The 22,530-nt window shown below is 42.3% G+C and overlaps 2 protein-coding genes across 4 annotated transcripts; one reads left to right on the top strand and one right to left on the bottom strand.

Moving 5' to 3' along the window:
* The first annotated feature begins 235 nt into the window (after positions 1-235).
* fam117ba (family with sequence similarity 117 member Ba) lies at positions 236-10,470 on the top strand. Its single transcript, XM_074626557.1, has 8 exons — positions 236-760; positions 3,968-4,206; positions 5,000-5,083; positions 5,260-5,370; positions 6,758-6,901; positions 7,071-7,278; positions 7,384-7,504; positions 7,674-10,470. The coding sequence occupies exons 2-8, from the start codon at positions 4,186-4,188 to the stop codon at positions 7,897-7,899; spliced, it is 915 nt and encodes a 304-aa protein (XP_074482658.1). The 5' UTR covers positions 236-760; positions 3,968-4,185; the 3' UTR covers positions 7,900-10,470.
* Positions 9,422-22,250, bottom strand: ical1 (islet cell autoantigen 1-like). Of its 3 annotated transcripts, none has more exons than XM_074626555.1 (14): positions 22,157-22,250; positions 20,549-20,751; positions 18,797-18,869; positions 18,297-18,420; positions 17,991-18,189; positions 17,781-17,906; positions 16,955-17,053; positions 16,730-16,815; positions 16,478-16,530; positions 15,582-15,626; positions 15,280-15,462; positions 14,333-14,641; positions 13,906-14,001; positions 9,422-13,591 (listed from the first exon to the last, which is right to left on the bottom strand). In XM_074626555.1, exons 2-14 carry the CDS (start codon positions 20,708-20,710, stop codon positions 13,476-13,478), a joined length of 1,671 nt encoding a protein of 556 aa, XP_074482656.1. In that variant the 5' UTR covers positions 20,711-20,751; positions 22,157-22,250; the 3' UTR covers positions 9,422-13,475. The 3 variants fall into 3 exon arrangements, with proteins under 3 accessions (XP_074482656.1, XP_074482655.1, XP_074482657.1); XM_074626554.1 differs by lacking the exon at positions 22,157-22,250 and adding an exon at positions 20,834-20,866 and having other exon boundaries at positions 20,549-20,723; XM_074626556.1 differs by lacking the exons at positions 15,280-15,462; positions 22,157-22,250 and adding an exon at positions 20,834-20,866 and having other exon boundaries at positions 20,549-20,723.
* Between the last annotated feature and the right edge of the window lie 280 nt (positions 22,251-22,530).

Consider the following 22,530-nt stretch of genomic DNA (forward strand, 5'->3'; position numbering starts at 1 on the left):
CGGATAAATGTAAAATATATATTTGATTTATATATTTGATATCGATATATATATATATATATATATATATATATATATATATACTATATACTATATATATATAATAATTAAATATATATATATATATATAGAAATGTTATATATATAACATTTAAACAAAGTAAACATGGTTTACCCAGTCTCAACATAGTAGACAGATTTTACTATGAAAACACCAACCGGAAGTGTTACAGTGTAATCTCTCCGTGCTTCACACTGGTCCCTCTCACCGTCTTGTCAACGGAGGCTAGCCCAGCATCACCGCCTTCTTCTTCTTCTTCTTTATATCCCTTCTTCTTGTATTTTATGTCCCCTCTCTTGTTATTTTCTTCCCAGACACCATCACGAACATTCACCGGGTTTTAACGACGTTAATAATCCTCTTTTTATACGGTGTTTATCTTCGGTAGCTGCTCCTAAGCGTCGTGCCGCATCAGAGGTTGAGAGAAAAACATCCATCCACGACGACGAAGAGGAGGAGGAGGAGGAGGAGAGCACAGCAACGCCCATTGAGACACCTAACTCTATCACTACTACACCCGTAGACGTTTTGTTATCTTTTCTATGTGCTTGTTTATATGTGAGAGGGCTTTCCTCACTAGTAGTGGTCCTCTCCTGCATCCTCAGCATCCTCAGTAGCGTCTCATAGCAACAGAGGCTGAGGTGTGCTCCAGACCTCCATCACCTCTGCATGCAGCACAGCACGAGACCATTTCTGCAGGTGAGTGTGTTTCTCTTCTCACAGACATCATGATGCTCTTCTGTCATATATGCAGTGTGTATACTACTATGTTTTGATAATATGTGTGGGGAGGTTGCATGCTTGTCTACCCAGTAAACAACATGTATTTATATGCATATACCTTATATACTGTACACGGCATTGCTTGGAGATTTGATATTCAGGGAGGTAATGTATTGCATTCGTTAAAATGAATTAATTGCTTTAGTTTTTGGTTATAAAACTTAGCAATTTGCAATATATCTATATCTATATGTATATAGATATATATACAGTAGATATGTAATTATGTGAATTGTAATAATAAGTGGTTGCGCTAGTAATGATGTAGGTGTGTTATAGTAAAGGAGGTTAAACTTTAGAGGCAATCAGTTATTTTGTTTTTATATTTGTACAAAATTAGGATCAGGATGAATACATTGTTTTGTTTTCACTTTGACATTAGTCTATTTTTCTATGTTTTTATCTATATATATATATTTATATATATATATATATGCACAGATATGTGCAGTAAAGTGTATAAAGCAGGTGATGATATGTGTGGGGAGGTTGCATGCTTGTCTCCCCAGTAAACAACATATATATGCATAATAAGTGGTAATTTTATTCTGACAGTACTACAACAGGAAAATATCAGTAGTGATTTTATTCTGAAAGTACTGTAACAGGAAAAATATCAGTAGTAATTTTATTCTGAAGTACTGTAATAGGAAAAATATCAGTAATTTTATTCTGAAAGTACTGTAACAGGAAAAATATCAGTAGTGATTTTATTCTGAAAGTACTGTAACAGGAAAATATCAGTAGTGATTTTATTCTGAAAGTACTGTAACAGGAAAAATATCAGTAGTGATTTTATTCTGAAAGTACTGTAACAGGAAAAATATCAGCAATGATTTTATTCTGAAAGTACTACAACAGAAAAACTATCATTAGTAATTTTATTCTGAAAGTACTGTAACAGGAAAATATCAGTTGTAATTTTATTCTGAAAGTACTACAACAGGAAAATATCAGTAGTATTTTAATCTGAAAGTACTGTAACAGGAAAAATATCAGTAATTTTATTCTGAAAGTACTACAACAGGAAAATATCAGTAGGGATTTTACTCTGAAGTGCTGTAACAGGAAAAATATCAGTAGTGATTTTATTCTTGTTAAATGTTAAACAACATTTACTGTATATGCATATACCTTATACTGTACATGCCATTGCTTGGAGATTTGATAGTCAGGGAGCAATCTTTCATGAGGGAAGGTATTGCATTCATTAAAATAAATTAATTGCTTTAGTTTTTGGTTATAAAACTCAGCAATTTGCAATATATATAAAGTTACAAAGTCCACACCAAAAGGGAGAAACACTGCTCCTGTACTGCCTGAAACGCCTTGCTTGAAGTCCCGGCTTATCTTCCGTAACGTGGTGATGTCACCAAGTAACACATTTGCATAATGTTTTTTATATAATTTACAAATATGCACCTGAACATGACCATAATAGGTCCTCTTTAAAGTGTAGCTCCTTCAAAAATTTAATTTATATCCTTCACAAACCTAAGACACTACCAAGTAACCTCTACTACTACTACTGCTACTACTAGCAGTGTTACTATGGCTGTCAGCCTACAGTACATTGCCGTGGGTTGCTGATTTGTGTGTACAGACAGGAAAAGCAGCAGTCAAAATAAAGATCGCTGAGCGTTTTGCTAGCAGACTGCTGATGCCCGAACCCCTGTTTACTTCCACACACACAAACACAAGCGCGGTTGTGTGTTAATGAAGATCAGTCGGCCCCGTTCCCTAGCAACAGTGATGTGTGCCGGTCAAGGCCTCTGCCAAATTTAGCTCCTGGACCTGCACTGCCACTCAACGCTCCTGTGCGTCTGTATGTACGCTGCATGTACAGTATGTTGTTATTAAGAAGCCTTTCCTCCCCATCAATGTGTCCAAAAATGTATTAGATGAGTGGTTCTCAAATATATATTTCAATAATAGTACCCTCTTTGAGGTATTTTTTACCCACTAACTAGCAAAAAACATTTTTGGTATTTAAAAAAAAAATGTGTTTGTTGCGGTAGTTAACGATTGCATTAAAAATAGGAATATTAAATATAAAATGTATTTTATCAAACTTATATTCAAAAACATTTTATTGAACTTATTATAGTATAATTATTTCAGGGGGTATATTTTCTAATTTTACATTTTTAAAAAGTCTCGCGCACAGGGGGTGACATTTTTTTAAAAGTAGTCTTAGGTGTACTAGTACCCCCATTTGAGAAACACCGTATTAGATAAATAAACAAATACATTTTAAAATTTAAAAATATTATTTTTTAAATAGTATATAAATATATATATACAATAATATATAATACATATATAATATAAATAAATATATATATATATATACATATTTTTTAAATTTAGATAAATTAAAGGGACACTATGTAACATTTAAAAGAAGAAATAGTCATTTTGTCGTTGTACAAATAAAAAGTTGAACTCATAAGTTTCTACAATAACCCAGAACGGACAAACCAAACAGTGTCTCTAGAGAGAGCCTTTAGTGTTTTTACGTTACCTGAAGGCCACCGTAGTTCTCCGGAAAGGGAGGAGTGAGCGAAGGGGTATTCAGTTGGTTGCAATCTGTAACCACACCACTAGTTACTGCCAAATCCTACACACTGTCCCTTTAAAAGCATTGTTTTAAGGGCTTTTAAAGGTTTGTTGTGTTTTGGTTTCCAGTGCAAAACTTGAATCTGAAAATAGAAATGATGCTGGCTGAGACTCTGCAAGGTCCCATGGGTGCCAGTGGATCCGTGCACCCACGCAAAACATATAACTGCTGCTCTGAATCAGGGTCAGTCGGGCAGCACCTGCCCTCAATGCCCCCCCCTTCCTCCTCTGCTTTAAGCTGTTTTAATGGCATTAACCAGGGGGCTGTGTTCAAGGGGGGCATATCCGCTCTGCCCAGCACGGGACGGATTAGCATCAATCTGGCAACGCACACACTCACAGACACACATGCACACACACACACACAACCCTAGACAGACAGAGCAAGACCGCTATGAGCTTATCCTGCAGGCCAGCTGTGTGTCTGTTGATTTGTTGACGTGTTTACCATGTGTTGACATCTACTGGCAGACCTAACTCATCTTCTCTCTCTTTCCTGCTCAGACTGCATCAGTGGCCTTAACCTCACGCATCTTCCTGCGGCTGTCCTCGGCGTCCTCCGGCGTCCCCCTCCTCTCCCTCTGAGCGCTCCCCGCTCGCCCATTCTCCTCTCGGTCTCCCGCCATCGCGTCCAGCTGTGGCCCTCACAGGGCGCGCTCGCTGGCTCTCACCTGACAGGTCCTTGGCCTCAGGACGACAGCCAGCACCAACAATCTCCCTACATGAGGGACAAAGCGACGCAGGTGAGTTTATGTCTGTCTGTGTGTGGTGATGTTTAGGTGGGTTGTGCATGAGTTTTTCTCTGTATGTAAAGGTTAAAATCAAACAAAATGACATAAATTATGACAATTTATGTGCAGAGAAAGGAAAAAATCCAAAAGGGCTTATTGATTACCTCTACTTAAATAATATAAATCAACTTTAAACTGTTGAAAATATGTCAAGGCATAACAAAAAACTAACTTATAAAACAGATATTAAATATGTATGCATTAAATATTAAATAAGTACAATACAGCTCAGATTAATGAGAACGTCATTAGTTTTGCAGGTATTTGGTCATAAACCAAACGTATTGGACACATACAAACGTTGACCTGATGGGTGTCACTAGAGGAAAAGTCAAAGGGTCGTCAAAGTTAGTGGGATTCCTCTTCTGGGAGTTGGGAATGTCTGTACAAAATATCATGAAGCGAAGCCAAGAAGGTAATCAATGCAAAGAGGTTTAGAGAGATTGCAGACGGTTGCATCACCGCGCTGCGTTGCCTCAGACAATCACTCACAGACTGACTTTGAACCAGTCTCAGGTCAAACAGAAGCTTTAAGAGATTTCTTTAACAGCGGGTCATCTCAGTCCAGAAACCAGAGTGGTCAAACAGACATTTCAGAATTGCCGTAGGTGTTGTCTCTGTTCTGTTTTCGCTTAAAACTGCAGTTGGTAACTTTAATAAATATAGCTAAATTTAGCTGTTTTTTTACTTGTATGTTTAATATTTAGCTCTAACCAGTGTGTGTGTGTGTGTGTGTGTGTGTCAGACCCCCAGGGCCTGGGCAGATGAGAGGAGGAGGGGCTCTCACAAACGCTCGGCCTCCTGTGGGAGCACCGACCAGCTCAAGGAGGTCAGTTTCCTTCCTCATTTTATAGCCCAAATAAACAACCAGTTGGACAGAAAAAAATGCTCTTTTGTGTTGTGAATAAATGCTTTTTTTTCTATCGCTTTATCGCTCATTGCACCACCATGAACAAGATGTGTTTACTCATACAGTATCTGTCTGTGTCTTGTGAAACTCTCCAGATTGCCAAATTGCGTCAGCAGCTTCAGCGCAGCAAACGCAGCAGCCGCCATCGGAGGGATAAAGACCGCAAGTCCCCGTTCAATGGCAGCCATACCATCATCCAGTCGCAGGTAATCAATACAGACTGTGTGTGTGTGTGAGAGGAACTAGGTTGGCTCCCCGATCTAGAGAGTTTTGAGGACGTCCCACTTTTCCTCATGTCCCCGTTTGTCTCTGACGTGTGTCTCCTGTTAATTTAAAATGTGACGTCGGGGTTTTTTTACGGCCTCTGGTCTATGCAAAGTCAGTTAAATTGGGCTCCTCTGATGCCGTAGACACTCACGTACTGTACTCCTGTCATGGTGCTGTGTCGCTGACAGCGGCAGGGCCGGTCTTCTGCTCCCTGTGGAGTCTGCTGGAGTGCAGCTGTCCTGCTTTCTGGGCCTCCTCATGAGACAAAGAGAAAGGAGGACTGGCTGAGTTATCATGCAACTTTTCTCACAATACCTCTGACAAGCTCATTAACTGATACAAAGAGCCACCGGCTAGCAGGAGCACACTTCCAAAGTAACATCAAGATGACGAGCTTCCCTCTGCTTTCCAAAATGTGCGGTCTATTGAAATAAATAAGTTTCATGTTTTATTTATTTTTGGTCGCAGGAGGGCAAATCATGTGCATTCATTAAGCTGCCTGTACTTTCATAGCGGCCCTCTAGAAACAGCTGTGCGTAGCCCTCTAGAAACAGCTGTTTGCAGTGGTAGAAACAGCTTTATACGGCACATAGAAACAACTGTTTGCGGCAATCTAGAAACAGTTGCTTATGGCGCTAGAAACAGCTGTTTGCTGCACTAGGAACAATTGTTTGCGGTGTGTAGAAAACAGACGTTTGCAGCACTAGAAACAGCTGTTTTTGGCGCTAGAAACAGCTGTTTGCAGCGTTTGCTGCACATAGAAACATCTTTTTGCAGCACGTAGAATAGCTGTTTGCAGCACGTAGAAAAAGCTGTTTGCAAAACCAAGCAGGCTAAGAAACCGAACTATGAAACCGTCATTCTGTCTATCGATCCTCCGCCGTTTCAGTACTACGGACAGCGCCGCACCTACACATGCACCCTCTTGACACAACAAACTGTCCATGGTTCCGAAACAACGTCGCTAAGTCAAATTGCATGCAGCAGTCATTGGGAGTGGGTGGCGGTGACCAATATCGTTTGGCTCTTTTGAAGTACAAGTTTTGAGAAGAAACACGGACACAATTCAGGCTTTTATTCATAAAAATATCATATCAGGCCCCCCTGCTTCCGCAGTCTATGCTTATGTTAGTAGAACAAGTGCAGCTGTAATTTCCCTTGTGTGGGCTGAGCAATAAGGCCAGAAATATGAAGCATATATTTATGTTTTTCCTGTCTGTGGCTGCAGTTTCCTGCTCGCTGCAGCTAAAAGTCAAAGCTCAACATCTGTAAATATGTGCAGAATGTATATGAACTGCAGCCATGTGTGCGTTGTGTGTTTTGCAGTCACCCATGCCCAAGACCATCCTGATACCCATCCCTATATCCAAGTCATCGGCCCCTCGTTTCCGCAACAGCGTGGAGGGCCTCAACCAGGAGATCGAACGCATCATCATCCGAGACACCCCTGAGAAGGACGAGACCATCGTTGTGAGTTCCACTAACTAACAGATTGGGGTTAAAATGTGCTGTTTAATGTTTCGTTCTTCCCTGACGTAATTTAAAAGGTTTTTTTTTAATGATTCACCACCACTGTCGGGGGATTAAGCCCCCGGTGCAGCTTTGTTATTGTGACCTCGTTTGTGTGTTTGTACGACAGCCACAGGATGTCCCAGATGGGCACCGCGCACCCCCGCCCGTCCCCCCACAGCGCAGCAGCAGCACCCGCAGCATCGACACACAGACTCCCTCAGGGGGCGGCCTGAGCGGTAACCATAGCAACTGCAGTAGCCGTCCCGATTCCATCTCGCCCTCCTACCTCACCGTCCTCAATGACACGGGTGGAGGCAGCCCCTACGAGGACAAAGGTGACCAACACACACACTACTATATGAATATTGTACACAAAGTCTCTTTGAGCGTGATCTGTCGCTGACGCCGACCTTTGACCTCCCCTCTGTGCCTGTCCTCAGAGCTGGGCCCCTACTCCCCGCTGCCTAAATACGCCGCCTCCCCCAGACCCAACAACAGCTACATGTTCAAGAGAGAACCTCCAGAGGGCTGCGAGAAAGTCAGAGTGTCAGAGGAGACCATGTGAGTAGAAGACTCCCCAAGACTATTTGTTTTTATCATTCATTCATTATCTGTAACCACTTATCCTATTCGGGGTCAATGTAAACAATACCTTCTTTCTTGTAAAGGTGACCACCAGTATTAGTACACTTGTCATGAAGGCTAAATGTGTCCCTGTGTGTGTTTCCAGGCCCAAACCTCTGCAGGACATCCCTCCCTTCTTGTGTCCCGACCGCAACAAGGTCAACTTCATCCCCAACAGCGGCTCTGCCTTCTGCCTCGTCAGCATCCTCAAGCCCTTACTCCCCGCCCCGGACCTCGGCTTTCGCTCCGGGGTGGGCCTCCGAAGCCTGTCCCCGTCCCTCGTGCCTCTGTCCACCCAGCCCTGCCTCCTGGAGGAGCCCGAGAGCTTCTGAGGGCCCCCCAAAACAACTCCCCCGCCCCTCAAAATCAGAAAACATTTACTACGAAACAACCCTTCTGCTCCAAAAAAATGCCTTCAGCATGCCAGCTAAGCTCTCTCTGATGTCCTTATCTTGTTGAAAAAGCGCTTCCCACTGCCTCTCCTCCTCAGACGACTACAACGTGAGAGTCCTGCAGCCCTGTGCGGGTGTTTGCAGCTAACATTTCATCGCTTTCTTCTACCTTTAGTGCTGGTTATGTTCCTGTTTTTTGGGAGGAAAAGGACAGACTCTTTGATTTCATCGTATTATACCATGGCGCCTTTCCACGGACATATCTCTTTTTCTATCTGTAGTTATTTCTCTTGATATAAAATATGCCTTCCATTATTATTAAGAAAAAAAAGAAAAAAAAAGGCCGCCGGTTTCCTCGGAGACCAAGAGTTTGACCACGGAGGCTAATTTTCGGTGCTGCCAGATATATCGTAGCAAAACTTGAACGGTCGCGACAAGGAGAAGTTAAAAAAAAATGTGCCTGATATTTTAGACCGCTCAGTTTCGCTAAACCAGCGTAGTGCTCGGATCATGTTTGTTTCTTTAGCATGACACACATGATGTTTGCACTATGACGGCCATAGATACATACAGAAAGGCAGGGACGAGCAGGAAATGTACAAGTATGGTGGTACGCAGCCCACGCTTAGAAACAATACTCCACCTGGGACCTAAATCATCTGTTTTGTACTTTAATCAGCGATTTCCAGTGAAAGCTGACTGGTACAAGCTGATGTCTTTGTTACACTAACTGGTAGCAGTGTGCTGGTCCCCTGCCGGCTGGTGTGTATCTATGGGAAACACAGGCCAGGGCTATGATGTGTGCAGCGTGTTCAACCTGTGTCTGCTTGCCCCTCCTTCCCACAGCGCCAGCTCAAAACGTCCCCTTTTTACTCCACGTCCATCCACTTTCTGTTCCTCCTTTTTCCAGCTCTTTTCTCTCCTCCCCTCACAGTCACTGTAACGCTGATTCCCCCTTCTTGTCTTGCTCAGCTAGTGTTGTTGTGAAATGTGTCCAGGAGGGAGTCGTCCTCGCAGGGCGGGGCTCCCTTCTGGCTTGCAGGGCCCCGAGCACGGAGAGGCTGGTGAACCCAAATACTGCACTGCAGACCATAATGACATCCATCCATCCATTATCTGTAACCGCTTATCCTATTAAGGGTCACGGGGGGGGACAGGTCGCCAGCCAATCACAAGGCTGACACATTGAGACGGGCAATTTAGAGTCAACAATTGAAGATACAAATTTGAAGATACTTTAAGAAATGACATCACAATAAGCAGAGTTCAAAGTCTTAAAGAGACAGGCGCTAAAACGGAGCGTTTCAGACGGAGGGTGAATACAGGTATATTCAGACAGACAGCATGAGAAAAATAATGTGTTTTTTGAACATTAAAGCATGTAAACATGTTCTAGTAGAAACCCAAAATACAAGTACGAACTTAAAAATTTACTGAGCTGATATGTCCCCTTTAATGTTCATTATTATTATTATTATGTCATGTTGTTGCGCCCCTTTCTGCAGTGATCTCCAACTCCCACACATACAATAGTGGATGGAAAAGCACATTAATTAGCATTTTATTTTGCAGATTTTCTCTTTACTAGTTTGAAACATTTGTTTTTTTATCTTTTGAATATTTTTGAATTGAAATCGCTGAAATTGAACGTATTTCACGAGCTCACTCTCAGCGTAGTTTGTTGGCGGACAGCCTTTCCATGCCGCGGCCCATCTTCCTGTAAATGTCATTACTACTTGACTGTGCCTGCTACGGTGGGATAGGAATGTACTGGATCTGTAAATATAGAGGCACACTGTGTTTGTATTATCGGCTGACAAAGATATGTATCTGAATGAGTCAACAATTGTACCATATACCCTCCTCCTCCTCCTCCCCTCCTGCTTTTTCTCCGCTGAGTACTGTGAATTATTACATGTCTCATTATTGTGAATAATAATGTATTTATTTATCAGGAGTGTAATTGGGTCTGCAGAGAATTTTAATCCAGAATAGATTACATCGTCCATCTCAGGTTGTAGTGAATAGGATACAAAGATATACTAACTTCTCAGCGCACACTAACAAGTCTACACTACTATTAAGAGAGCGAACCAACAGCTGCTATCTATGTAGCCTCACACAATGGAAATGATGTAAACCTGTAGCAGAGTAGAGGTAGAGACGAAGTGTGGATGACCTGATTTGGCATGACGAAAAATGAAATAAGTGAAGAAACGAAGAGTTCTGTTCCAAAATGAGATATCCACTTGCTGAAAAACAATCACACCTACGGCGACATTTGTCGTTTTTAGACGTCTGTTTACAAAAAAAAAGAAAAGTAGTTTGAAAGAGCAGATTGTGGAAACGCAGATTTATTTTCTTTTTCAAAGTGGATAAACAGCATTTTGGAATGAGGCTCGACACAACGATTCTTTGTTTGCTTGTCCAGTTTATTGGAAACAGAACTGCCAAGTTTTCATCTGTTAAACCCCTCGAGTGAAATAAAAAGGCATAGTTGAATTAAATAAAGCATTTGTGATTGACTTGAGAAATACATTCTTTTTTTTTTTTTAAATGTGTAAATCAACAGTAGAATACATAATATGTGACAGAATACAGTAGTTTCCCTTGTGATCTGAGCAACAGTAGAGTTCCTTCATGTGTCACATTAAAAACAAAACAAAGACAGTTACTGTGTAGTAGAGATACTAATATGCAGCTCGTATAAAAAATGTTTTTCTGAGGGTTTTTTTCCCATGATGCACTTCGATCACCTTGTATATGGAGGATGGAAACTGCCAAAATCAAAAATAAATAAATAAATGTCATTAAATGTAGCAAAAATATTAAAAATAAAAGTAGCCATTAATTAATTGATAAAATGTGACATAAATTGATATTTCTGTTTTGATTTGCTTGTTTATTTATATATTTTTGTATTAATTCCCTTATTTAATTACCCTTCTGTTTAATTTTCCCTTTTATTTATTTATGTATTTATTTTTAATAATTTTTAAATGTATTTATTTTTGCATTATTTTATATTTATTTTTAAATGTTTTATTTATTTATTCTGCTGTCACTCATGCAGAAAACAAAATAGAAATATCCATATATGTCACATTTTATCAATCAATGGCTACATTTATTTGTAATATAATTTTGCTACATTTAATGACATTTATTTTTGCATTTATTTATTTATGTATTTATTTTTATTTATGTAATATTTATTCTTAAATGTATGTATATATTTGTTATTTTTTTTATTTATTGCAAGTGCAAAATATCAATTTATGTCACATTTTATCAATTAATTAATATTATTTTGCTGCATTTATTGTAATTTATTTACTTATCAAGTCATGTATTTATTTATTGATTGATTTTGATTTTGGCAGGTTTCGTCCTCCATACTTGGCTCCATTGAGTGCGATTTATACAGGCACAAAAATGTCCTAACTGAGGATTTGGTTTCAGTTGGTGCATGTGGACATGATTTTCACATCTCGACAACTTCAATATATTATCCATAAAATACATTTTAGCAACCCGACTCTGCATCTTCATCTTCGGAAACATTCAAAAATGTCAGCCTTGGTAGTTTTTTTCCCTCAAAAACAAATAAAATAATTTAGAAATCCATTTTATGACATGGTAACAGTTCTCCAGTGTTGATTCTTTTCCTTTAAAACAATAATATATTTCCAAAATTCATCTGTGAATTCTCAAAATACACAACACAGAGTTAAAAATACAGTATTTTACAGTATTTAGTGTTACGTAAGCTCCTCAGTGTACTGCACAACAAATACTTTTTTGAGATTTGAAATTTGGAAACAGTGATATAATCTGAAAATAAATACATTTTAATGCAGCGTAGGTGTCGTTTATTTGCAGATTCTTAGGACTTAAATAACCCACCCACCCCAAAAATAATCCAATCCTGTGTCCTACTTTTCCTTCAAGAGAAAACAAAATAAATTTCATCCTTCACACATTTTTCTTGGCCTTGGACTTGTGATTGTGAGATGTGAAAGACAGATGGGACTCAAACGCGTCCTATTTTTACACTACATTCAGAGCCAGTGGAATCTGGGATGAAGGTGGACTGACGGAAAAACAGGAAGAGACTGTTGGTGTCGCAAAAGCCACAGAGAGTTTGGACAGTGTGAACGTCCGCTGTGCCTGTAATCTGACTCCAGATCAGGCCGTCATTATGACGCCATCAGTCCTCTCCGGAGAGCAGACGGCTCACAGTTCAGCGCTGCCTTTAGACCGTTAGACAGGAAACGGAGAATCTCCATATAGAGATCAATAAAGCGTCACATTATTTATCTGGTGGAGTCTCAAACATCCACAGTTTGTGCAGGGGTCTGTATCACAGCCATCATCAGGTCAAAATTACAATTTATCCAATACTTTGGTTTATGATCAAATACCTGCAAAACTAATGGCTGTAGACTGACAAAGTCAAATTTGGTGCTATTTGGCCAATAGGTGGCGCTGTAGTAGCATAATCTAACTATAAAGAAAAAAAAAACATTCTGTTGGTCTCCCATTCATTGTCTATGGGGCAACTCCACATTTAATACTTGATGACATCACAAGTTTGAGATTTACTTCTCAGGATTCTCGCTTTGAGAGAGAATAGCTCATGTTCACGTAGATTGATTGAACTTTCCTCGGTCATGGAAATAACATATTGGAATTTGGGTGGTGTTCCCCTTTAATCCTGCGCTGCAGAGATGTGTAAAAGCATCTATACTGTCAGGAATGGTCCAAAGATAGCTGGATAAGCGGTGATACAGACCCCTGGTGCAGCTTGAGATTCACATGTTGTTTCTGTGTGCAAATACAGGCTCAATATGTCCAATATATATAAATATATGCACTGTACGCTCTTCATTCATACGTGACAATCATGTGCTACGATGTTTAAACAACATTAAGCAGTATATAGAGGGGTTTTTTAACATCCTGGGTCCCGTGATGTGTACACACAGCAAACCGACACACACCCAAACAACGCAAACATGAATAACGCACAGAAAAACACACACAACGGCGCTCCAAAACAAACCTGGAAGCCAAACATTCTCTCAGCTTGACAGAGGGCGCAGTAACTGAAAGCTGACGCAAACCGCAGGAGGTTTGCTGCGTGTATGAGTCAGTAGTTCACGTGTAGTGCGTTAACAGTCATTTACAACGCTGCAGGGAGCAGCCAGGAGCGTTTAGCGACGACAAACAACCGCTTTCCTTTTCCAGTGTAAAATAACACCTTCCAGTGTAAGACAAATATGTATATGCAAGTGTGGATATGTACACATTTCTCTCCGAAATGCAGGCGCATGTGTGTGTTTTTCACTGTTAGTGTGTGTTCTTTTACTTGGTTGTTGACATGGAAACTCGCTGACATCCAGATCCTGTGAAAGAAATCATACACTGCTGCATACGCACACACACACACACACACACACACACACACACACACACACACACACAGACACACAGACACAGATACAGACAGGGCTTTAGGCGTTGAGTAGCTCGTCTGGGGAGCGCCCGATGGCGTCGGGGTTGGAGAGGGGGTCCAGGTCTGCGAACAGGTTGAACCAGGCAGACATGTCTTTGGATCCACCTGGAGCAGCTGCACACACGTTGTCAGAAGAAAGTTTAGGATTAGCGACTGGTTTGAGGCGATAAGATTAAAGCTGCAGTCGGTAACTTTGAGCAAATATGATTTTTATAAAACGGTCACTTTATCCTGACAGTAGTGAACAACCACGCTAACACAGGGAGAACATGCAAACTCCACACAGAAGGACCTTCTAGTTTGAAAACTTTCATTATTTCAGCTGGTATTTTCCTTAAAAGCTACATATTCCTAAATTAATCTGGATTTGATTAAATTACCACACAGGAATAATGCACGCGACAGCTTCAGGTTGAGAAAGAGCGTACCGTTAGCTGCTGAACTTGGCGCCGGCTGAGCTGATTGGTTCTGACCAGGAGGAGGCTGCAGGGGCGGAGCCTGGAACATGGGCGGCGTTGACCAGCCTAAAAGACAAAACAGGGTTAATAACATACATATAGACACGCTCACATTCACTCGGGCAATTTAGAGTCAACAATTAACCTAACCTGCATGTCTTCGGACTGTGGTGGGAAACCGGAGAACCCGGAGCAAACCCACGCTAACACGGGCAGAACATGCAAACTCCACACAGAAGCGACCCTCTTGCTGTGAGGTGGCAGTGCTAACCACTGTGCCACCGTGCAGCTCACTGTATGTATATATCTATGTATATATATCTATGGATAAGAAGAAAGTGATTGGTCAGCGTGCTGCAGTGAGTTCATCCCTCCAGCAGAGTGCAGTTTGGCTGACCTGTAGAGCTCAGACTGTGGTCCAGCAGCTGGGAGGGCAGGAAGCCTGTGGGGCTGGGGGGGTTTGAGGGCGGACGCGGCGGCCCACTACTTGCTGCCAGCTCACTGCTCGCTGCTCCCGTGCTCGGCGGAGGACTGCCTGGAGTGTCGAACAGCCCGAAAGCGTCCTGCCACTCTCTGCTGAACTCGTCGCTGGCCCCCGGGCCGGGGCTGAGGAGGTCTTTGAGGAAAGCCATGTCGCCCCGTTCTCCGTCTTCCTCTTCCTCTTCCGCTCTCAGCCCTGCCGGACCACCTGAGAGCAGACCCCCACCTAGAGGGAAGGAGAGAAGACAGGAGGGGGGCTGGATTAGACCAGAGGGTTGAAACTTTCTTCAGTTCAGACATTTCTATTGAGAACATGTTGTATTTTCCATCTTTGTATACTGATGATCAAGCCAAGTGTTCAGTCTCTAGTCCGGTGGAAAATGTGGAGTGACGACATATTTCTCAGCAGATTTATGAGACACAGGTGCACAACTAATGACATCGATGGCTGCAAAGCACTGCAGTAATTACTGGAGTTGACCCATTATTAATGTTATTAGTTCCACCTGTGCTTCTCCCGCTATGAAAAAGCTCTATGAATTTGATTTGGGAAGAAACAAGAGTGATCTGATGCTAGAAAGACTGGCAAGATTCAGGTTAGTAAGATTTATTCACAATGATATGTTAAAATATGACCGAGTTCAGCATAGAAGTGTCCCAGAAGAGTGAAGGAAACAAAGCCTCTTGCACCAGACAGGCATCCAGATCCAAAGTGCAAAAGGAAGAGTTGAAACACAGAGTTGAAATCCCATGAGAGGTGAATTTGTGCCACAACCAAGCAAAGTGAGATGGTGAAGAAGTGAGAACCAGCGAGGCAGCCTGAAGTCAGAAAAGACAGGTAGAAGAAACCGCGGGTCGGTTTACCGGTGGCGGGCGGCAGTGAGAGGCCGGACTGGAGGCCTCCAAACCCCCAGGGCTCATTGCGCTGGAAAGGGAACTGCGACGGTGGCAGATCACACGCCGTGAGCATCAGGTCGTCATCAAAGCTTGCCGACAGTCCTCTGAGGTCGTGCAGGGCTGGAGTAGGTTTGGTGGTGTTTTGGTGCACTGAGATCAGAGGATCATCCGGCCCACAGTCAGCAACAACAATGTACACATCTGTACTATTATACAAGTGCTGGCTATAGAACCAATACCTCTGGAGGAGTTCTCACAGACAAACTTACCACTGTCACTGGTTTGGCTCTGTCCAACACTGCCGTGGGTGGAGTCTGGAAAGGAGGGCACATCAGAAACAGCAGGATGACACTCCTTTTAATTTGACAATAAACAGAAATATCCAGTCCAAATAACATGTTAAAAAGTGGCTTCTTATATTACAGTACCTGGTCTTGATGTTTGAAGATGTATTTATATTGCATGTAAATGGCTAAACACATAACGCAACACCTCAATGAGATTTCTGTGTGACGGTTTGGTAAATTTACAAGGAAAAAAAGCTCACAATTTTACGAGAGAACTTGGATATTCTCTGAGATTGAAGTGGTTAATTTACGAGGAAAGAACTCACAAATTTACGAGGAACATTTTCACAAATTTAAAAGGAAAAAACTCAGAGATTTACGAGAAAAAACTTGGATATTCTCTGTGATTAAAGTAGTAAATATATGAGGAAAAAACTCACAAATTTACAAGAACAAAACTCTCGGAAAAACTTGGATCAGCCTCATCACACCACAGACGCCGCCGCTTGCTGTGTATTATTGTTACTTTCATTACCAATTATTTATTTCTCTGGAATAATCAGAATCGGTTTTATTTGCCAAGTACATACATAAAAGGAGTTTGATTCTTTTATGCATCTCTTTAAATGTGCTTACACAGAAACATGAAAAAAAACAATTGTTTTGTCTATAAAATGTCAGAAAATACTGAAAAATACCATTTCCTGTGGCCCAAAATTACATCACCAAATTGCTTGTTTTGTCTGTAATTGTTGAATCCATCCTTGCCCTCATTTCTTGTTCTACATTCAAAATCATTTGAGGTATTGTGCCAAAGTAACTGATAAAAAAACGTCACTTTTAACTGTGTGTTTAAGCCTACAGGGGGCAGCACATACCTGCGCCAGAGGCACTTCCTGATGGCTTGTTGTCGTCATCCAAGGACACCAGACTGAGGAAGAAGGAAGGAGGAAGGGAGGAGGGGAAAAAATGAGAAAGTGCCTTATCTACGGACCCGGTTTTTGCTATTTTTAGCGATGCAGTAGCCTCTGCAGTCTCTGCTTCTAAAGCTCTCAGCTGCCACGTGGATCCCTACTGGATATGCGAGGATGTGTTAGGACTACATTTCTTTTTACTTAATGTTCCCTCACCTGTCTGTGTTGCTCTGCAGAGGCTTCTCCTTCTTATCCTCTTGTTTCTGTGCGTCTGTTAGTTCCTCCAGTGGGTCTCGCAGATCCTGTAGGAACAAAGAATACAGTTAAATGTCATAAAAGGGACGTGTATTAACAGATCACTTCAGCTGCTGCAGTTACAGCTGGGTATTCATGCATGTTTTTGCAGTCCGTCTGTGATTGCACACTCTTAATCTGAAGTACCTTGAGTGTGGTGAACTGGTACGGCACATGTCCGTGGAAGGCCTTTTGGATTCCCGACATGGCGTGGGCCGTCTTCTCCCAGAACTGCAGCAGAGTGGTCTGCCATGACAGGAAAGCACATGTTGAATAAATGACAAAGACATGAAACGCCGGATTTCCACTAAGTAGTTCCAGGTTATTTTAGTCCCCTTTTCAAGGAACTAAAAGGTTCCTTCAGCCCATTGTTGTCTGTGTTTCCATAGCGGTCTAGGTTTTGTCTCACTGTGACGATATTTACTGCTGCATAGTATTTACTGATGCACGTTGGATGTAATGAATGAAATGCAGCGGAGAGCGTCTGTCTCCACAGTAAATCATCTGCTGTGTTTAGCCACATTTCCACCACAGGAACTTTCCCCCAGAACTAGGAACCTTTTGAGAAACTCATTGCCTTTCAACTGCAGGGACCAGAGTCTAAATTAAGTTCCGGGGACATTTTATGGAGCCTTATTACCCCCAAAAAAGGCCCTGGTCGGGGGGTAATACTTTCAGAAATACAGGAACTTTCGAGGTGGAGGTGTTTGATAACATTAACAGTAAAGTTAGGTTCTGCTGTCAGCTACCTGACTCATTCTGACCCCCTTTATTGGGGGTAAAAAGGCCCCGGAACTTAATTTAGACCCTGGTCCCTGTGGTCGAAACGCAATGAGTCCCTCAGACAGGTTCCTAGTTATGGAGGAAAGTTCCTGCCGTCGAAAAGGGGCTTAAGACAAACAAGCGAGTAGACAGATCAAGATACTCAATGGGAGTGTACACTGGTGACTACATATTGTATAGGCTAACATACCTGGTAGGTACAGAGGGAGTGGGACAGCATGTTGCAGCGGCTAGCTCCCAGCATGTCAACCTTCTGACACACATCATTCTTCAGCTTCTCAAACTGGCTCTTCGTCCCTCTGACCTGGCTTTGGACCTATTAAACAAAAAACAAGACAATGAAAACCACGTACACATACTTCAGCTCATTACGATACATCCCAAACAAGCGCAATCCGACCTTGCGGAACTTCTCCAGCTGTTTGTAGGTGTCCGGGTCCAGTTCTTGGGAGACATCTTTCATCCAGAGCAGAGCTCCTCTGTACTCGGTGCGAGCCTTCTCCATACGAGTGACAGTCAGTAGCGTGTCAGCGATGGCGCGCCGCCTGAACGTCTCCACTTCCTGGTGCAAGCGGTGCAGTGGCGGGCAGAGTGCCATCCTATGGGGGAAAAAAAAGATACAATTTCATGAAATTTCTCTAAATTAAAAAAGATATTCGATTAGAATGCACTGTATATGTTGATTTCATTGATTTCCGCGGCTGACCTCTGCTTGGCGGAGCTGCACAGGGCCTTGCTGGTGGCGTCCATCATGTTGCCAGCCTTTGTGCGATCGTGTTCCCCCTGGAAGCGAAGGAACAGGCCGAGCTCGTTCTCCTCCTGAGACAAGCCTGCGGAAAGAGGTCAAAGTTCAAGTCCAACATGTACACAAAGGGCACGATGGCTTAAAGAGGAAAACCAAACGAGAACATAGAGTGTTTACATGAGTCTTTAGTAAATCTCCTAAACCCAGCGGCAACAGTTTTTATATATAAGAACACACAAAGCACCTCAATCTTGGTAACTATCTTTTTAGAATAGTGATTGAGTGAGAGATGTAGTTTCATAGCTGACTTCCTCATACCATGACCGTGGTGGTAACAATACACCTAACACTGTTTAATACTTGTTCTGAGTAGGGGAGACCAGGGCCCTGTTTCCCAAAAGCAACTTAAAGTCCGGGTAAAGTAAAATCTGCGTTGGAGTCTAGTTGTGACCGTCACTCACGTGTGATCCTGTGCTGGTACTTCTCAATCACCTTCAGCAGCTCCGTGCACGTTAACTGGACCGAGCGGAAGAACTGCAGAGACAAACGGGCAGAACACTTCACACAGACCCTTTTCTCAAAGCAGGTCCATTTTTAAACAGGTATGTAGTTTTGAGATTTTCTGTCCACTTCATGTTACTTATTTCAAGACATGTGATGCTTCTGCGAGGCAGCACTCCAACATTTCAATCAGTTAACACAACACATTTCTGTCTGGCAGTCGGCCTCCTCTCCTCCCATCTGGTTGACGACAACGGTGACTAAATGATGAGTGTGTGTCATAGCAACACAAGATTTGGAGGCCACTCCAGTGCTGCCGATTTCTCTCAGACAACACAGGTTTCATACGTCTTATACCTTAAACTGCAGCTAAGCTAATGAGTCTTTGTTATTCAGTGGAAACGTATAAAGACGAGCAGAGGGAGGAGGCGACTTGAACATGTTACTGATTAACAGCAGAATAAACAGCCACTACTTTCAGTCAGTCTGCCTCAGCGGCGGCCTAACACCTGTCAGTGTACAGGTCACCGCTCCTGCACAACACACCTCTTTAATGGTTATTAGTGGGATGTCCAATACTGGTGATCGATTCATAAAGATCATGTTTATCTCATGGGAGCTTCTCCGTCTGAGTCACAGCAATAAGGCAGAGGGAAAAACAGAGTGTGCACTACGTTCAGTTCTGCTTTTCTAATTGAGATGGTGCTGGAAGATGTGGTTTGTCTAGACAGACAATAAATCAAGAATAGCTCCACAACTACCAGGTCTATATGCATGATCTTGGTCTCTATGGATAGGTAAGACCTAGATTCTACAGAGGTTTTAGTAATGGTACTGATGCTTAATACAAAAATGACAAAAATGTATAGAAAAGGGTTAGGGTTAAAAAAATCGGATCATCCTGGTAGCTCACAGGTCACAAAGCAAACGCTGCTTCAATTTTGAAATGTGAACATGCACAGAGGCAATGTTGTGATAATAAAAAACAGATAAAATCATATTAGCTGTGAGGCTGCCGTCCAAATCTAATCAGCCCTGGTGGTTTTGGTGCTCTGCTGCTCCACAGAGGGCTCAGAGTCGAGATGAAATTCAGGAAGGAAATAGAGGAAATGTAGGAAGGGTGGGATCTCTGGATGTGGTTCTTCCTTCTGCCTGTCTTTTAACACCTCTTTTCGGACTTTTGTCTCCGTCTCACGAACAAGGGGACAAGGAGGACAGACGAGGCCTGATCTCGTTCCGCAGCGAACAAAAGCCACGTCTCAGTGAAACTCTAGCCTCACAGGACCAGGCAGTCTGACAGCCTGTCACAACTAAATGCCAGCCGGGGTCTCAGCCAATCCAAACTGTCCGCTCTCGTTTGCTGAACCGCCGAGAGGCAGAGGAACAAACTGTACCCTGTTGACATCCCCTCCACAGCTGTGATGTGGTGTGAGACATCTCACCTATAATTAACGAGACAGCAAAAAAAGGATCTCTGCAAACAATGGACACCTTGTGCCAACACGCTGCTGATGTTTTGACACACATTTCCTTGTATTCATTCTGCGGATACAGAATGACACACAATACATTCTGGTAAACAATATCCACTTGTTGTTTACCTCAGTGAACAAACCAACTTTTACAAGGCTCTACATGACCCCCCTCTAATAGATCCCTCTAAATGTTACACACTGTTCCTTTAAAGCTTCAGTTAATTTCTCCTCTCCTACCTCGAGCTTGGCGTCCAGGTCAGCGTCTGACGCCACCACGTACTCGTCCTCCTTCTTGCCCGTGGCTTTGATGAGGACCTGCTTGGTCTTCCAGAACTTCTTCTGCATGCGAGCCATGACCGAGCTGTCCTCGCCGAGCAGGGCCCGGCCGCCGCTCAGCATGTCCCCTGCAAACCTGGAGATCCACACTTCAGTCAGTTGTGCTCAGAACAACACAGTTTTATATCATAATAAGAATAATAATGGTATTGGTAACGGTTATCAGTTATGTAATTTTACACATACCCATCCATCATTGGATATCAGCCTTTTTCTGTTATGAAAACAAAAGAAATATAGAGGTGATGTTTAACCATAGACTTACATTGGGAAAGAGACGTCTGTAACTCAGCGGATAATTTTTTTTTAAGTGAATCAACTCCCCATACGAACACTTGAATAGCCCTTATTTAAAAAATTTAGTTTTTAAAGTTGTAAAATGCACTAATAGCTGAATCCAGAGTTATTTCCCTTCCTCCGTTCATGTAAGTGAGACCCAGACCGAGGCTGGAGCGTAAGCCGTGACGACGGCGTGACGTTGGGACCCCGTGACCAAGTCATGTGACGGAAGTCGAGCCATTTAGGCTTCATGCGCCACTGAGCAACTCTCATAGGAATGACCGGGGCCCCGTCTCCAACGCTGTATCCAGTTCTTTTAATACATCCATGAGCAATAAGAGGTGGCCATCTTGGTTCCGACTCTGTATATTTTTAAAACGCTTAAAAACAGAGCCAAGAGGAGGTGCAGAAGTCTAGTTTTCTCTCAGAACACTTGAATTACAATATGCTGAAAGATTACTATTACATTTTTGCCCAATGATGCCAAAAATATTTTGCCTACTGCACCTTTAAAGTATAATAGTAGCTTATTCTATGGGTTAACAGTTCCATATCATATATTTCATTCACAATTTTCAGCCATTCATTTTTTGTAGTTGGTTCTGACTTACACCATCTCTTCGTAATGGCCTTCTTACAGGCTGCCAACAACACTTTCATGCAGGGCTTTTATTGTGAAAGCTAAGATGTATGTGGTAGCAATAAGAGGTGGCCATCTTGGTTCCGACTATATATTTTTATAAAACCTGAAAACAGAGCCAAGAGGAAGTGTGGAAGTCTAGTTTTCTCTCAGAACACTTGAACTACAACATGCTGAAAGATTACTATGTAATTTTTGACCAATGATACCAAAAAAATATTCTACCTACTGCACCTTTAAAGTATAACAGTAGCTGCTGTCCAAGGCAAAACAGAAAGCATGAAACCAGAGCTGACAGCTGTTCTCCTCCACTGTGTTATAAAGGAGTTATAAGAGGTTAATAGAGGGTTGTCTGGAAAACAGAGATGGTTGTTGGAGCAGCCACTTTGACTACAAGGAGTCATCCAGCTGGCTGTGAAGCAGGTGTTCAGTTACAAAGAAAAGGCTGCTTTGATGACACGGTAGCTAGCAGCAGGTAGCTCACAGCTAAGTGTCTTTGCAGGAGCTGTAAAGAACATTTACAAGCTAATACAACTAGTCCTCTCTCTCTGTTATGATCACACACTTAATAAAGGTGGATATATCTTTACCTTGCTTGTAGTTTTGTCCCGCAGTACGAGCATCTATGCAGAGCAGCTCGGCTAGCCTCCTCTTCCCATAACCGTCATCTACTCTGAGTCAGAGAAACAGGATATGCAAAGTAGTTTTAGCCTCTGTTTGGACACAAGGGGGCGCTGAAGATCAACTAGAGTGGCTCCTCTTCTCAATAGACGATCTTCGGCGTGGCGTTGCTGCTGCTCAGAACACTGCGAAGATCGTCTATTGAGAAGAGGAGTCGCACACAGGTAATAAGTGGCTGCAAAAAGTGGACTACACGTTGCCTAAAATGATCATTCAATATGTTTATTAGTGGTTTTCAAAGTGGGGTCCTTGAGGGGGTTCCCAGCAATACTCAGCAATATTT

The sequence above is a fragment of the Sebastes fasciatus genome, chromosome 24 (assembly GCF_043250625.1).
Source record: "Sebastes fasciatus isolate fSebFas1 chromosome 24, fSebFas1.pri, whole genome shotgun sequence".
Taxonomy (NCBI): Eukaryota; Metazoa; Chordata; class Actinopteri; order Perciformes; family Sebastidae; genus Sebastes; species Sebastes fasciatus.